This window comes from Bubalus bubalis, chromosome 20 (assembly GCF_019923935.1).
Source record: "Bubalus bubalis isolate 160015118507 breed Murrah chromosome 20, NDDB_SH_1, whole genome shotgun sequence".
NCBI classification, from domain to species: domain Eukaryota; kingdom Metazoa; phylum Chordata; class Mammalia; order Artiodactyla; family Bovidae; genus Bubalus; species Bubalus bubalis.
In genome coordinates, this window is record NC_059176.1 from 50,205,014 (window position 1) to 50,222,783 (window position 17,770).

The following is a 17,770-nucleotide window of genomic DNA, read 5'->3' on the forward strand; positions in this document are numbered from 1 at the left end:
CTGAGGTGCAGCCACAGGAAGGACAGGACCTGGTGGGCGGAGACTGGAGATCAGGCCCTGCTCAGTGATTCCAAGCCTGGGAGGTCCTGAGCTCTAGCCCTGTTGAGGTTCTAGTTCCTCGTCTGTAGACTGGAGATTATATAACTCTCCTAAGGCTGGTGTGAAGGTCAGAGACAATGATATGAGGGGCCAGGGACAGATGGGGTCCCGGTGAAAGGCAGCCTTGAACAAAGATGAACCTGAGATCCATCCATCCCCTCACCTGCACTCCTCCCATTAGCTTCTAGCTGCTTTGTCTATTTCCATTCTTTTCCTCAATGTCTGCTTGTGCTGAATGCAAACTGAAATAACTCTGGTGGGTTCTCTTTGTTGCCTTAAGATGAAACACAAACTTTTAAAATGTCACCTCCAAAGCTTTGCAAGCTCAGACCATTTTCTACCTCTCCAACCTCATCACCTCCCTCTCTGGGAGGGAGTTTGTGTTTTGTCTGATTCAGGAAAATATAAGAAAATGAGAGTTCTTGCACTGAACTTGCAAGAGATAAATGCATACATGCTCATATCAGTAAAAAAATTCATCAATGGTCAATTCAAAAAGGAGTGAAAAGTTTTACTCAAGTCAACAAAGAATTATAACCAGGGAGACAGTCTTTCAGAAGGCTGTGAGAACTGTGCTGAAGAGTTAAGGGTTGGAGACAGTATGTGTGTGATTTGGAGAAGGGTACATGCAACCAAGCATACATCTTAGCCAAGTTATTGTTCTTCAAAAGGGTCAGATACTAGAGTTAAGGATTTAGTGCTTTTCTAAGTATGGGAAGATGCAAGAAACTGGGTTCATAAAAATTTCTCCTAAAAATATCTATCTGAGGACTGGTTCTGCCAGTCTTGCTACAACATAAAGTGCTTCTTCCTGATTTCCACACTGAATTCATTTCAGGGTAGATTACTTTCAGGATAGGTCAGTGACTGCAGTGATTAATGACTTGATTCTTGTAGAACCCAGTGGTGGGCAACATTTTTTACTACTCAATATTCTCCATTTGTTTCTGTCTTAATTTCAGCTAAAGTTTGGGAGGTGTTTTTGACCAATTTGCCCCAGGATGCTAGGAATGCTCATTCCCTGGTCAGGTAAAGATTTCATTGATAGGCTACTCAGCAAGCAATTACTCATCTAGTCCTGGTAACAGTAGCCAAAATCCTCTGGACCAACTGTCTTACTAGTCTGTCAGCTCCAGGAAATGTTTCCTTCCTGTTGCTTCTTCCCAAATCCAGAGTCACACTATTACAATCAGTGATCTTAGAATTATACATCAGGTCAATCGTTTCAAGCCAGTTAATCATTAGTTTTTTTCAGGGGCTCAGTAACACATTGTGAAAGCAAGAAACAAGAACCTTGTCTAACAGGAAGAATAGAAGTAATAAAGTAGTGACATTAATAAGGTCATTTGTAAGTAGTAGTATTTTCTAAGGAGTCACATGACTGGGCCCAGAACAGAAATATTGATCTTTATGGTGGAGCAGGTATTTCTGCCCTTGTGAAGGTAGGTTTTATACACAATGCGAATACACAATGCACACCAGAGGGGAGGGAGAAGGTTCAAATGGGCAGAGAAAATATTTATGTTTAAATTTTTCTTGTCTTGTCTTAAAATAGCAAGTCTATTTCATTGCTTCTTAAGTTTTACCTGCCATGGGAACTGCCTCCTGGGAGCCCTCCCCCTCCACCACACCTGCCTGTGGGTGAAGATCCCAGGCTTCCTCCCAGCGCAGCAGTGAGGGGCAGCAGCGGGGGTCCTTCCTCCCAGCGCAGGAGTGAGGGGCAGCAGCAGGGGCCTTCCCCGCCCCTCTCCCACAGCTCTGCTTGCCGGGTCCCTCTGGGCCTGGTGACACCAGGATGTTGGGCTCTGAGGCTTTGCATTTGAGAGGAAGAGAGGAAGAGTTCTTTTGGTGCCTTCCCAGTCACCAGTTCCTGTAAACAAACTGCTACTGGCCTCAGTGCAGTGGAACCCACGGGCACATATACAGGTACGCACAGAGACGCACAAAAACACCCACTGAGCCTGCACGCAGGCACACACCCTTAAAGAGAGGCGTCCAGGTGCTTTCCTGGCCCTTTTAAGAGTTCGGGCACAGGAAGCTGGCACTGGGGTGGGCCTAACCTCTTGTGTCCCAGGCTGGGCCACCTGTGACCGAGGGTCTGGTCCAGGTGTGGGTGGGGCATCAGTGGAAGGGGCTCCACGAAACCCAGGTTTGGGTGAGGGTGGAAGTTGGATAGAATCCTTCTGAATCCTAGGCAAATTTGGGGCAATTAGAATATTTGGATTTTGTGGAGGTTTTTCTTTGTTTTCCTTCATCTTTATATTGAAATTGAAAAGGACACTATAAATGTGGGAGGGGGTAGAAGTCTTTTTCTGTGATTGAGAAACAGACTATGTGATTGAGCAGAGACAATGATGGACACGAAAAGCTCTGTGGAGTTTCTCTAAACTATATGTATTTACATAGATCACATTATGCTTCAGCATATGTGTGTGCACCACACACTCAAGCCATGCAGTTTCTATGACAATGACATCAGCGTTGTCAATGCTGTCAAATGCTACCCCCCCAAACTGCCCACTGGAGAAAATTTGAAAAGAAACTTTCCCTTTACAAATAGGGTCACCTACTAATTTTTGCTGTCTTGATCAGAAAAAAGAAAAGAATAGGACAAAAGAAAAGCAGGCTAACATCCCCTTTAAGGCTGGCAGGACCATGCTCTTCTCCCTGCAGAGGAAGGACCTGCTGCTTTGATCACTGAGGCAGGAGGGCCACATCACCGTCCCTCACCAACACTGCAGACAGGTGTCTTCAAGACCTTGTGGTTTTTTTCCTAGATCCTTTTTAATTTGCCCAGAGAGGAGCTGGATTGGTTAAGACACTTCTGTTAAGACACCCTCTAGGCAGCAGATAATTAGTAAGCCTGGGAAAATTCTCCAGTCAATCTCTGGTGGGGTTGTGCAACAGGTTGGGTCTCAATCTAAGGTCTCTGCTTCAAATTTCCTGCCCACTTGACATTATTGACCTCTAGAGATTTTCTTTAACTTAAAGGGGAAGTGCACTGTACAGCCCCCTCCACTAACAGAAATGAGAACCTACCTACCCCCAATACCCATACACCCCCCATAAACACACCAACTATCACCCCCAGAGGGACAGACACACTTTGGCAATGAGGCCCCTCCGGAGGCCCAGGGTGTGAACAGCTGCACAGAGGGCTGTGTGCTGTGGAGTCCGCACCTTACGAGGCAGGAGGGGGCGGTGGGCAGAGAAGGAAGGACTCTCAGGTCCTGATGGGTCAGAAGAAGGAAAATGGAGAGAGGTGGTCAGGACACAGGAGACAAGAGAACCAGAAAAGGGCCAAAAAATAGAAAATGTAGAAAAAATGAGAGAAGAAAAAGAAAGAAGCAAAAGAGAATGTGGGCAACCACACAAGACAGGAAGGAGACAGAGCAGAAGGAGAAAAGGAACAGAAAAGAGAGTGAGATGCATGGGGAAGGATGTGAGAAGGGAGAGAGGGAGCCAGGAAGAGGGCATCAGAGGACGTCAGAGCTCAGTGAGGATACCTCCTGTGAGCAGAGGATCAGGAGTCTCCAGACTGGTCCTCAGTCCCTACAAGACCTGGCGGGCCCAGTACCCCAGCTCAGCCACATAAATCAGCAAGTTGATGGCTGTCAGGACGGCCACAGCCAGTCGCTGGTCCCAGGTGCACATGAGGTCATCAATGCAGCTCACATCGCTGGACCGCTGGGGCAGCCCGCCGAACTCCTCATAGAACTGGTAGAGCGGCCAGAGGACAAGAGCACTGATGTAGAGGAGGACAGAGAACACGGTGAGCACAAGTTGGAAAATGGGGAAGGGGATGGGCAGCCTGTTCTCCCATTCGCCCAGATCTAACAGGATGGTTACTGCTTCTGAGATGAAGCAGATGGAGTACACGGCCACACACCACTCCAGGGCCGGCTGGTGCAGGTATAGGGAGGTGTTGCTGAGGAAGGCAAAGATGACACCAGCAACGAAGGTCTCCAGCACGTTCAGCAGGCTGGGCACGGTGTGCAGGTAGCAGGGGATCTCCTTGAGCTTGTAGAAGTTCCACATGCCCGCCGTTTCTATGGCATAAAGCACTGACGCGATGCAGGAGAATGCAGTGGCAGCGATGGCCCGGTCCCACTCAGGGCCATCAGGCAGGAACTGGACGTAGGTGACGGAGTAGATGATGGAGGCTGAGAGGCAGATGAGGGTGGCGTAGCAGGCAAAGGTGACGGGAAAGTTGTACCAGTAGAAAGGAAAGCGAGGCTGGAGATCATTTAACTCAATTATGACTATGAATAGGGTCACAATGAAACAGATGCACCAGCAGGACATGAACCAGTTACCTATGTCCCCTCTCCAAATGCCCATGTCAGCCACCAAGGAGAATGCCACGCAGGTGGAGAAGAGCTGCGGCACGCGGAGGAACAAGAACACGCTGTTCACGTAGAGCCTGTATGGGAGTGTCGCCCTGGTGGGCATGGTGTTATGAATGTCTGGCAAGTCACAGTCACCGGTCTGGCAGTGGTCTTCACCGAGGACCCACCAAAGAAAGATCCAGCTCCAGAGGATCAGACACCTACAAACGGCTCAGGGCTCTGTGACGGCTGAGGCTCAGGACCTGTGGAGTTGGAACCAATGGCCTCAGACACTTGGGTAACAGCACAGCTGCTCCAGAATGGTTCCCCCCACCCATCACCCTTGGCCTTGTCAGGAGACTTGTCTTGTCCAAAGCTCCCAGCTGGTGGTGGTCTAGCCTCAAACCATTAACATTGTGGATCTCTCTAAGCTGGCCATTATCTATGGAGACACAGAGACGGATAGTCCTTATCTTTAATTCCAACCCTCCAAGTCTCTCAAAATTGAAAATGAATATTTAAAAAATTGTTTGGTAGCAAAATTCGACCCAAAGAGACATGAGACAAATTATGATCTTTTTGTATTTTACTTAATGTAACTGTTCAAAAGTTCAGTTCCCAAAACACTAATGTGTATGATTACAAGGTGCTTTCAGACCCCAGTGGGGTGTGATGTCATGTAGAGTAGATGTACTATGTCACCTGTATGGAGCTGAAAATTCTGAATTCTAGAGAATATCTGACCCAAGGGTTTCAGAAAAGGGACTATGGAGTGTCCTTTTGACTAACCCCATTTTACAGATGAGAAAACTAAGGTAGGAGAATTAAGTCCTTCCCTAAGGTGGCATGACCATGAAGTTGGAACCCCAGATAAATATGCCAAAGCCGTGGGCATGAACTCTTTGCTCTACAGCACACATGGCAGAAATCCCCTTAGGTGGAGCCCAGGACCAAAGCCTAGAACACACCTTCAGGGCCACGGCCTCCTCCCACAGCAACCTGAAAATACCTGAATCCAGGCCTCTCCTTCCTGCAGCCATCACTAGAAGAAGCTGCCGTGTGAGGGGACACAGCCCCACCCGGAGGAGGGCAGCTTCAGAAGTGAACAGGGAGGAGCCATGCGGTGAGAGCAAGGCCGTGGGGACAGGATGAAATGGGAAGTAGGGACTGTTGTGACTTCCTTCCCCAATTTTGCCTTCACATGTGACTCTTTTGCATTGGGTCAGGGGACCCCCACCTAGCATGATTCCAAGGTGGAGCGTCATGGAGGAACCAAGGAACGAAATGTTAAAATGCCAGCTTTTTAAGCTCCAAAGCAGCCATCCAAGTGCGAATCTAATCCTTTAAAGGGCAGGAGCTGAGAGAGGAGGCCCCTGCAGGACCCCTGGGAGGGGCCAGCCCTGAGGATGCGCCCAGGACTGGGGTGAGGGCGGGGGGGCAGAGTGGAGATGACTGGGGGGATCCCAGGGTCCCAGTGGCCCTGAGGCAGCCCAGTAGGGGTCTTCTGACCCAGAAGGGATGCAGGCATGGAGCCAACCTTCCCATGGAGGAGGGGCCTGGGCTGGAACTGAGACAGGAGAACAGGGGCATGAAGGGGTTTCAGGGCTGTGATAGGGATACATGGCCAGAGTGGCAGGGACCCTGGAGACCACGGAATTGCCCAGGTCACCACCCAAGACAGTCCCTCCAGCCAGAGCTGCAGTCCTGCTCACACAGGGGCTCCTCCAGGGTCCAGTGTTGGCGGACTGAGGCCCCTCCCAGCCTACCCCCTCCGCAGGGACAGCTGCCCTGTTTCCAAGGGACTATTTGCTGAGAGGCCCCAGGGTGGAAGGGCCAGCAGCCTGAGCCCGAGCCAGCTTCCTGCCATCAGGGTCCTTGTTGCCTTTGCTGATAATAAACCCTGGGACAAGCTGAGGCTGGAAAGAGAAACACAGAGCAAACGTGAGAACCTCCCTGGACTCACAAAGCTCCTTGAGCCCCATTGCACGGGAGCCCTGGAGGCTGCTGGCCTCCTAGTGGGCACTGCCAGGGTGTGGAAGGGGCACTGTGGTGAGGGAGGGAGGGAGTGTCATGTTCTCTGTACACCAGTTTGATCCCAGTTTAATTACTTGAACTCACCCTGAAATTCCACCTAAGGTAAAAGACAACTTGAATGCTTTGAATCTATTGGATGCATCAGAGAGAGGATATGGAGAAGAGGAGGCATGGGGGTTCAAACCCCATGATCCTGGGTCAGGCCTGTGCCCTGGAAAGCAGGAAGTGGAAGTTTGTCTGAGTCTCCCAGCAGCCCCTCCTCCACTCTAATCTGTGAGCCTGGACATGGTGTCCCTGTCAGAACACAGCCGATGTGGCTGAGCCCTGCCTGCCCGGCAGCCAGGCATGTGGACTGGAAGACAGTGAGCTGGGAAGGTCATGGCCAGAACAGAGGAAGGAGGAGGAGGTTGCAGAAGGGCAGTGAAGGGTGAGATGGGATGGACACTCAGAGTGACAAGGAGTAGAGCCTTCATAGCTGGATGATCAGGCAAGCTACTCAATAGAACCTCAGTTTCCCCTTCTGTTCAATGTCTCTATACCTACTTTGTGTCAATTAAATGAATAAAAGCATGTGACGGGTTCATCAGAAGGCCTGTCACATGGAGCCCTCAATCTGTGCCAGCTACCTCCCCGCCCCCCTCACAGAGGACCCAGAAGGCCCTGGCTCTGAACATCAGCACATGCAGCTTGATTTGCTGCAGATCAGGGGCTGCAAACCAGCTTGCACTGCAGGTGGACTCTTGATGTGTTCAGTTTTCCATTACAGTGTTTTCATGAAAAAATGATGTGGTATAACTAGCATTACTATTTCTTCCCTGAGTGTTTGGTGGCTGCACATTGTTTTAATTTCACATGAAAATTCAGATTACAGCTCCTTTTCAAGCCTCAGGAGATGCAGTGTCACCTGGTTTGGTTCCCTTGGCAGTGGTGTTGCTGGAGATAAGCAGCTGCTAGCCTCTATTCTTTATATTGTTTTCCATCCTCATCTCCATTTAGTATTTTCTATATTTCTCTCATTCTCATGTATAACTGACATAAAGCAGGACTATGATCATCTCTCCTGTGCCTGGTTTCCCGTCTTCGGCATGGCCAAGCTTCCTGCCTGCTCACAGGAGCGTCCACCCCTCCATCCAGGGAGCATCCATGTCCTCAACCTCAACCTCAGCCTTCAATACATTTCAAATGCTGTAAAATCACGTGTAGACATGTGTGTACACACAAGCATACATGTTTGTGCATACATGCATACATGTTTGTAGGGAATATCTGTATCTTTTTTCCTGTTTTGTCAACATGAGACCACATCTTCCCAGAGCATCTTGTTTTGCACTGCCCCATACAGGTGCAGCTGGTCCTCTCCAGAGATCCTAGTGCTCTCCAGCCCCTTATTTCCTTCCCTCCTGGCTCCGTGGGCATCAGTGGACCCTCCCCTGTGAGTCTCAGACACGGGGACATAGGATGTGACAAGGGATCCTGGGATCCAAGTGACCACCATGCTCTAGGGCAGGAGGTCAGCAAGTTTTTCTGAGAAATTTTTTTAAAAATATGACAAATAATATATTTTTCATTTCTGGAAATTAAATCTGGTTTCCTAGATCTGCAACAAATTATCACAAGCCTGGCGGCTTAAAACAGCAGATACGTATTCTCTCACAGTTCTGGAGGTCAGCGTTTTGAAACAAGGTGTCAGCAGGGCTGCTCTGTCTCTGATGCCCCAGGGGAGGGTCTCTCTTTGCCTCTTTTAGCTTCTGGAGGCCCTTTAGCTCGTCCCATGTTACTGAACTCTGGCTTGTCTGGTCATCCCTCAAGAAGCCAAATACCGAGAGATGAGTGCTGGGCTTTGCCTGGGACGAGGTGCGGCTGCTCCACTGTGAACACAATCATCACCCACGTCTGTGCATCAGCCCATGTTGGACGGTGGTTTGAAAAAAATACTAATAAACATTTCTACCTTTTTTTGTGGATCAACTTGGAGGATTTGGTTTTTTCCAGTTTAGTAGGTCTGAGGTGAGAAAAGTATTGTATGTCCAATAACAGCCCCTGACTCTTCTCCTGCACTGAAAGCTCCTGCAGGGAATCCACCCCTGTTGCGCCCCCACCCCACCCCCAGCCCAGGGGACACACTCTGGCCAAATCAAGTGATCTGTCCCGTCTTAAAAGGAGAGACTGCTTCAGACCTCCTTTCTTCCTCACACTGTGGTGATCTAAGGCTGTGTCCCGCCAACACACTAGAACCCCTCCTCCTTCCGGGGACTGGAGTTGGGGGGAGGGGGGCGCAGATGCCCTGGCAGCGCCTGCCTCGGGCATCAGGACTGGAACCACAGAGCTGGGGCTGGATTCAGTTCTCTAGAAAGCTGACCCCCTCTTCTCCCTCCCTTGGCTGCAGACTCCTCTATAAAGGGGGCAGGCTTTTCACAGTTTCGTTTCCTTTCTGCCTTTAATTTAGTGCCCTTGTTGGAAGAATCCTTATTATGGAGTAACAGGAAGACCTGCACATGGAGTTCCCTCCCACTTACCAGATCTTGACAAAAGAGCTCCAACTGCAAAATACTGGAATAACTTAGAGATCCATGCAGGAACCAATGTTCTTCACAGCTGAAGACATACATGGGCAAGGTTGTATTAAAAGTAGAAAACCATGTTTTTCTTGATTACAGGTCATACTGTTAGGGGAAACACACTGACACAACCACCCACCCTGTCCAGGAAGCCTAGTAACCATTTGTATGAGTTGTTTTACCACAGGAGGTCCCGGTAAGAAACACAGAACTAATAAGCCACCACCAACCGGAAGGGTTCGAGAAAAATCAAAAGGACACACCATGTGTCCGACCACCTTCGGCAATCCTTCTCTCTGGCATCCATCTTGGCTGAACAAGGCGGGCACCACCAGGAAGGACTCTGAGTCAGAATGATTGGCTATGGACAACCCGGAGACTAATCCCATCTCCATAAAACCCAAGACTGTGAGCCATGTGGCAGAGCTGTTCTCCTGGGTTCCCTTACTCTCCTGTTCTCTGCCCTGGTGCCGTTTCCCAATAAAAATCTCTTGCTTTGTCAGCGCATGTGTCTCCTCGGACAATTCATTTCTGAGTGTTAGACAAGAGCACAGTTTTGGGCCGTGGAAAGGGTCCCTCTTCCTGCAACAATACCTCTAGTTTTGCCCATCTGCCAAGATGCGTGCCAGTGGACTTGTAGAAGGGATGGATGTAGGTCCCCTCCCCCCACTTCACTGGCTCATCCAGAACAGATTTAAAACAAACACGCAATTCTTCCTTGGGAAGAGAGTGGTACAGAGTCACAAACAAGCCATTTCCCACTTCTGCAGTGTCCAACTGGCCCCAAAGTTCCAAACAGCAAATAATACACCCAAACAGGTGGGAAGGGGGGGCTCCTGGGACCCACACCCCTGTACTCACTCAGTCAAGAGCTCCGTGCTCCTTCAGAGGCCAGTTTCCTTCTCTTAACAGAAAGTGAAAGCACCCTGTGAGCAAGGCATGGGGAGGGTCAGGGCTAGTTCCTGAAACTAGCAAGTTTGGCAGCTGCTAGAAAAGACCTATAGATCTTCCTGGGAATAGCTGCACTCCACCATATCTTCCCAGTGGCACTCTGCTCCTTGCTCTAGGAAGAAAGGGAGGGGCTGGAGACTTGGGGACCTGACTCCTGCCTGGGCGCTCAACATTGTCTCCCAAGTCAGGCCCAGCTGCTTGTTGCTGAAGAAGCCAATACAGAGAGCTAAGTCTTGGGTTTAAGAAAAGTAGCTTTATTTTAAGGAAGCCGGCAAGAAGGTGTTTTACTGACCAGAAGAATCAACTCCCAGCACGGCAAGGCTCAGCCGGGATTTGTACAAGGAGGGAAGCAGGAAACGGCTGCAGGCTGCATGCCGGGGGTGCGCTGTGCTTCTATTTTGGGGGACTTTACAGTAACCACCAGGAGCCTTTCAGGGCTGAGTATATGTGGTCCTTACTTTGTTCAGATCAGCACATCAGTTTGAGGGGTCAGTGGTTGTATATTTTCTCGAGAAAAAAGAATTGAGGCAGAAACAGAGCTTAACTGGCCAAGCAAAACTGAAACCAGAAAACATCAAACTCTGTTTAAGTATTCATAATCTTTTGGTTGAGAAGCAAGCAAGGTTACAAACGGGTGTCGGTGACCTACCTGACCACCATGATCACCATGTGCCTGTCCTCAGGCCTGGGCACCAAGCCCATAGTGGGCTTCTTCCTCCACTTGGGGCAGCTGCTCTCCACCTGTGTGCCCTTCTCGCTGGGGGCCAGTGAGGGGGGCGTAATTAACTGGTGCATGTTCTTGGTGCCTCTGCTTCACCGTGACCCTCAGCATCTTCATAGGGGAGTTTTGTGGGCTCTGGTCCTGCCTCCCCTTCTCCTGGGACGGCTTTCTCTGCGCCATGCCTTTTACTTCTCCATCTCTTGCCTCTCAACATCCATCATCCTCGGCACCACCTACATCAAGTTCTTGCCTCCAGGCTCCGCCCAAAACAGGGTCATCACTGCCACTGCATTCGCCTTCATGGCCGCTATACTCTATGCCATTGAAGCGTTCCGCATCATATCCAGCCTGGAGGCATGGTCTGGTTCAAGCCAGCCTTCCCAGGCCTGCTCAGGAGGCCAGAGAACTATGCTGACTGACTCATCATCGCCTTCATCAGCAGCCCCCACCAGTACCAGCATCAGCCAGCCCTACATTCGTGGTTGTGTCTTCAAGTCCCTGGGGTTCTCCACCAGCTCCTTTTTGATTCTCCAGAGATTGGTTGAGGGTGGAACTTATCCCAGATTCCTTTAAGATGCCCTCTAGGCAGCCAGTGTGAGGCTGAGCATCAGGTAGGGCCCCGGGATCCAAAATCTCTGCTTCAGGACTCTTGCCCATTGGGAATCAGTGACCTCCAGAGTTTTTTGTTTTTTTTTTGTTTTTTTTTTTTTACTTAAAGGGGAGGTGCACTATACACTCCCTTCTATTGGGAGAAAGGAGGCCCAATGCCTAGCTGCCCACCCTCACTCCTTCTCGTCCTCATCCAGTCCAATGGCTTTAAGATTCCACTCAGTTGACAAATACGCCTGTGCACCAAGTGTCTGACCGGCAGTTTTCTAGACACTGGACAGAGAGCAGAGAAGATAACCAGTAGTTCCCCCCTCATGGAGCTTATCCTCTAGGACACAAGATGGAAAATCTGAGAACTAATGTGTAATATCAGGTCAGTGGGTGATAAATACTATGATAAAGTGAAAACAGGTAAAAAGAGAGTTATTGGAATGCAGGGATGGGCAAGGCTGCTATTTTAGGTGGTTGGAGGTCAGGCCACTCTATGGATGTGACCCACCCCTCACCAAGAGATTCCAATTCATTGGAGCTGAGTGAAGTGAATTGGCTGTATGATGTTAACTCCCCAATTCTGGCCTCCAGAGCTGATCTCTACAGAGACCCTGAGTCATATGCAACTGCCTCCGGATCTCTCCCTCTGGATGTCTCAGGACGCCTCACACTTGCCATGTCTGGTCCCATCCCCTGAATCCCCCTAGTGCCAACACATGCAGATCCTTCCTTGTCTTTCCCATCTCAGATGACGGCACCACCTTCACAGATGCGCTTCACAAAATACTGTGAACCCACACCACACACACACACACACACACACACACACTCTTCCTCCTCTCTAGAGCATCCACTTGATCTTGGTCCAGATCCATCCAGCCTTCTCACCTGGGCTCCCCTCATAAGTTTCTCACTGCTTCCTCTATTTGCATTCTTGCCCTCAAAGTCAGCTTGGGCTGAACTCAAACTAAGTTACCTTTGACCACTTTTCTTTGCTCCCTCAAACCGCACAATGTCACCTCCAAAGCCCTGTAGGTTCGCATCCCTTTCCACCTCTCCAGCTTCATCACCTCCCTCCCTCCAGTCACTGAGAAGTACTTCCAGTTCCCTTGGTCATCTCAGGGCCTTTCCTGCTACATGTCCACACACACCCCAACCCTGAACGGAGACCAGAACTCAGCCTGGAACATAGTAGTCCTGTGTTCAGTCAACGCCACTCTGAGCCTCAGTTTCCTCATCCAGAAAATGGAGATAATAGCACCAGTTTTTAAAAATTTATTTATTTTTTATTAAAGGATAATTGCTTTACAGATAGCACCAGTTTTTAAAGGAGAAGATTCTTGATTGCATCCTACAGTAAACACCTCTAGCAACTTAGGCAGAGAACGACTGTACCAGAAGGCTGCTAGAGAAGTATTAGGGAGAGACGGGCCTGAGAGCAGGCTTAGACCAGGAAGGAGGGGTGCTGGGCAGCTGGGGCACAGGCAAGGGCAGCTGGTCCAGCCACCATGGCCCCCGGCAGCAGACTCTGGATGCTACTCAGGCCCCAGCAGTAGGCATCCGATCTGACCTGGTGTCTGTGTATCACTTGCTCCTTAGGTGTGTGTCCAGACTTCACATGGCGGCAGGTCAAATATTTACCTGACCTTTTGAGTTTCTTATTGAGGGTGAGGCCCAGTTTCTCATCATGATTCACACGATGGGGACATCCTCAAATATGAGGTGGGGGGAAGTTCAGGTTCTCAGTTGTTCTTCTCCCTGGAGATGTTCATCAAACAAGACCGTGGGAAAGTTGGGAGAATTAAAAGAGAAAACAAAGGAGTCACTGATTCTCCAACATTTCCCCTAAAGGCAGAAGGGATGGAATGTATCCTGGTCAGGAGGTCCAGGCAGGAAGGAGCCTGAGGTCGTAAGCTCGTGTTACTACTTATTCAATAAACTCCTGCAACGTACCAGGCCTTCTCAGCACTGGGAAAACTTCAGTGAACAAAGCACAAGATACCTCTGCTTTGCGGATCTATATTCTAGATTTTATCTTTGAAGCCTTGTGTTTTCCATGAAAGTAAACGTGGGATATTGCATTCCTTTTTATGCTGTTGCTGCTAAGTCGCTTCAGGTGTGTCCGACTCTGTGCAGCCCAATGGACGGCAGCCCACCAGGCTCCCCTGTCCCTGGGATTCTCCAGATAAGAACACTGGAGTGGGTTGCCATTTCCTTCTCCAATGCGAGAAAGTGAAAAGTCAAAGTGAAGTCGCTCAGTTGTGTTAGACTCTTCGCAAACCCATGGACTGCAGCCTACCAGGGTCCTCCGTCCATGGGATTTTTCAGGCAAGAGTACTGGAGTGGGGTGCCAGTAATACCCCATAATAATATACTCTTAACATATCAGACTTGTTTCAATACAAAGTAACAACTTCCGACTAATGGGCTGGTGGCTGAGCCATCCTATTTGCTTGAAGAGACAGAAAACCGTGTCTTTATGTGCCTATATTTAAGCACATTCTGGTTGACACATGAACAAAACTGAATCTGAGTTTGTGTGACGGGGAGTAGAAAACTGGGGAGCCAAGACCCTGTGGGAGAGGGTCAGAGTGTCAGAGAGATGATGGAGGGTTCTGGGGTCCTGCCAGCCTCTGACAAGGTCCAGGAACAGACTGTTCAGGAAGTGTTTCCTGCCTGATGTAGCACAAAGAACAGCAGGCTTTCTTGTAAGGGTTTTGCATAAGCAGTGGTCTCACACTAGCAATAGGAGCGTTAGTGGGGGCAGTGCTCTGGGCTGATGGGCAGCTGGCCCTGGCTCAGCATGGACTTGGACCACTGCGGTCACCAGGTGGCCTGAGCGATGGTGTGCTGCGGGCAGCAGTGGGCAGCCAGGAGCCCAGGGGTGGGGGGGCTGCAGCTGGGACCAGGGGAGTGCCTTCCTTTGGCTGTAGTGCTGACAGGGTGTCATTGGCCCTAAGGCTTGTCAGGGTCAATGTAGAAGGGGAGGAGGCCTGAGGGAACCCACACCCCATGAGCAGCCTGGTGGCCCAGATGGGTGGTTTGGGGGAACTTTGTTCTCTGAGGAAGCTCACCCTCATTCCAGGCATAGCACTGGAGAGTATTATGGAAACAGATACTGGTTGGAGTGGGGGGTGTGGGGATGGGCTTGAACTAAGCTCCCTCACCCCTGCCACTTCTGCATCCCTGGTCAGAAGCAGACCCAGAGAAGAGCAAGTGGACAAACCCTCAGCAGCCCAGCCTGGCTCCAGAAGAAACCTCGATGACACCTCACAGGTTCTGTCGGCTGAGAAAGGGGCCCTGAGGACTTGGGCTGCAGCGGGGCTGCTGTGGACACAACAGTTACAAGAGGTTGTATGTGTCGTGCTCACTGCAGGTCGAGCTCTGCTGTGGAATCTTTTGTTCCTCCCAGAGGCCCCTCACTGTGCACTCAGTGTCCCCATTTTCACAGGCACAGAGAGGTCAACCGATCACGATTACAGAGGTTTAGGTGTCAGAGCTGAGATTTGAACCCAGTCATGTGGGTTTAGGACCTTAAAATCTGCTTGGATTTGATTTGTACCTTAGACCCAAAGGGACAGAGTGGCCAATATTTTTTTCAGCACCAACAGACTGACTCGGTGACATCACCTCCATTTCATTCATCTTCAGGGATATTATTATTGTCATCCCCATTGTACAGATGATGAGACTGAGGCTTGGACAGTGTGTTATGTTTTTTGCTCAAGTTCACACAGTTACTCCCTGTCATAGCCCAGATTTGAATACAGGTCTGTCTCCCTGCAAAGTACAGCAAGTAAAAAGCGAAAAAAAAAAAAAAAAGTGTTAATTGCTCAGTCATGTTTCACTCTTTGTGACCCCATGGACTGTAGCCCCCCAGGCTCCCTCTGTCCATGGAATTGTCCAGGCAAGAATACTGGAGTGGGTTGGCGTGCCCTTCTCCAGGGGATCTTCCCAACCCAGGGTTAAACCTGCATCTCCTGCACTGGCGGACAGATTCTTTACCACTGAGCCACCAGGGAAGCCCCAGCAGGTAACAGAACCTCAGTACATGCTGAGCCCCTTCCCTGGGCCCAAGGTGCCTCCCTTCTCTCTGCTTTGGAGACCGGCCCATGTGGGCATCTCTCAGCTCCTCCTGCAGCCTGTCCGTTTCGGCTGCAGGGAGCATGGAGACCGTCTGCCAACTATCTGTCCCCTGACTCTTCTTCTCCAGTTGGTACATTTTTCAAACATAAATTTTATTTTTTAAGAAGGGAATAGATGATGGAGGCTGAGAGACAGATGAGAGTGGCGTAGCAGGCATAGATGATGGAGAAATTGTACCAGAAGTAACGAAAGCGGTACCAGAGGTCACTTACGTCGATTATGGAGATGATGAGAGTTACAACGAAGCAGATGCACCAGAAGGACATGGACCAGTTACCTATGGCCCCTCTCCGAATGCCCATGTCAGCCACAAGCGAGAAGGCCACACAGGTGGAGAAGAGCTGCAGCAGGCGGAAGAGGCAGGAGCACATGACGTAAACGGAGCCCTTGTCTTGAGATGTCAGCCTAGTAGACACAGGGCTGTGATGGTCCGGTAGGTCACGGTCACTGGTATGCGAGTAACCTTCACTGAGGACCTATCACTGGAAAATTCAGCCCTGGAGGTGGACTAAGTCAGATGCCTGGAACAGGCTCAAGAGCCTGTGACGGCTGAGGCTCAGAATCTGTGGAGTTGGAACCAATGGCTCAGACACTTGGGTAACCACACAGCTGCTCCATAATGGTTCTCCCCACCCATCAGCCTTGGCCTTGTCAGGAGACTTGTCTCATCCCCAAATCTCACAGCCATGTTTGGTCTGACCCCAAACCATGAACATTTTGGGCCTGTTGTGCTGCGTACCATTACCTATGGAGATTGCAAGGTAGAATGGTCCTTATAACAATCTCAAACCTTCGAGTCTCTCAAAATTGGAAACAACTTAAAAAAAAAATTCATTTGGTAACAGAATTTGAGTTGAATATACATGAGGCAATCTATGGTCCCACGGTTCTCCACCTCCCCCTCAGAGAGGACCCAGAAGGTCCTGGACTCGCTCTAGACATAACCTCATGCAAGCTTGGTTTGCTCCAGATTAGGGGTGCAAACTGCCTTGTACTGGAGGTGGCCCCGAGGATTTGTTTTGCTTTTCTTCATGGTGTTTCCTGGAAGACATGGTGTAGAATCAGTATTGTTTCTTCCCTAAGAGGCTGGAAGCTGCAGTGTTTTAATTTCACAAGAAAATCCAGATTTCCTGCTCCTTTAGAAGCACAGGATATCTGGTGTCACTGGGCTGTGTGCCCTTGGGGGGCGATAGAGGGGGTGGTTGGAGCTGAGCAGCTTTATGCCCTCTGTACTGTTTTCCATTTATATCTTTGTGTAGTTTTCTATATTTCTCTTATTCTCATGTATAATCAACATAAAGCAGGACTGTGATCATCTCTCATGTGCCCAGTTTCCCCCCTTGGGCATGGCCAGGCTTCCTGCCTGCTCACAGGAGCATCCAGCCCTCCATCCAGGGAGCATCCGTGTCCTCAACTTCATGTACAGCCTTCAACATGTGTCACAAGCTTTGAAATCATTTTTTAGACATGTGTGTACATACATGCATACATGTTTGTAGGCCGTAACTGTATCTTTTTTTTTCGATTTTATAGACATGAGACCATGTCATGCACACGGCATCTTGCTTTTTCACCACCTTTGAGAGGTGCAGATGGTCCTCTCCAGGGCCCTAGTCCTCTCCATACCCTTTACTTCCTTCCTTCCCTCTGGCTCCTGTGGGTGTTTGGACCGACCAGCCTTCTCGAGATGAGTGGACCCTCCCTTGTGAGTCTCAGACGCTGGGGGACACAGGATATGACAAGGGGTCCTGGGATCCAAGTGACCACCATGCTCTAGGGCAGGAGGTCAACAAGTGTTTCTGAGAATTTTTTTTAAAAATATGAGAAAGAATATATTTTTCATTTCTGGAAATTAAATCTGGTTTCCTAGATTTGCAACAAATTATCACAAGCCTGGGCTTAAAACAGCAGAAACCTGTTCTCTCACAGTTCTGGAGGTCAGCATTTTGAAACAAGGTGTCAGCAGGGCTGCTCTGTCTCTGATGCCCCAGGGGAGAGTCCCCTTTGCCTCTTTTAGCTTCTGGAGGCCCTTTAGCTCGTCCCATGTTACTGAACTCTGGCTTGTCTGGTCATCCCTCAAGAAGCCAAACACCGAGAGATGAGTGCTGGGCTTTGCCTGGGACGAGGTACGGCTCCTCCACTGTGAACACAATCATCACCCACGTCTGTGCATCAGCCCATGTTGGACGGTGGTTTGAAAAAAATACTCATGAACATTTCCACCACTTTCTGTGGATCAACTTGGAGGATTTGGTTTTTTCCAGTTTAGTAGGTCAAAGGTGAGAAAAAGATTGTATGAAGAGTCAGTCCCTGACTCTGCTCCTGCAGGGAAT

The 17,770-nt window shown here is 49.7% G+C and overlaps 1 protein-coding gene across 1 annotated transcript; it reads right to left on the reverse strand.

Moving 5' to 3' along the window:
* Nucleotides 1-589: 589 nt before the first annotated feature.
* Nucleotides 590-9,956, reverse strand: LOC112580812 (myeloid-associated differentiation marker). The gene is made up of 3 exons (XM_045163687.1): nucleotides 9,881-9,956; nucleotides 8,978-9,056; nucleotides 590-4,690 (listed from the first exon to the last, which is right to left on the reverse strand). Exon 3 carries the CDS (start codon nucleotides 4,549-4,551, stop codon nucleotides 3,652-3,654), a length of 900 nt encoding a protein of 299 aa, XP_045019622.1. The 5' UTR covers nucleotides 4,552-4,690; nucleotides 8,978-9,056; nucleotides 9,881-9,956; the 3' UTR covers nucleotides 590-3,651.
* Between the last annotated feature and the right edge of the window lie 7,814 nt (nucleotides 9,957-17,770).

What these genes read in the sequence shown, in the direction of transcription:
- LOC112580812 (XM_045163687.1), bottom strand. Translation starts at nt 4,551, where the DNA reads ATGCCCACCAGGGCGACACTCCCATACAGGCTCTACGTGAACAGCGTG.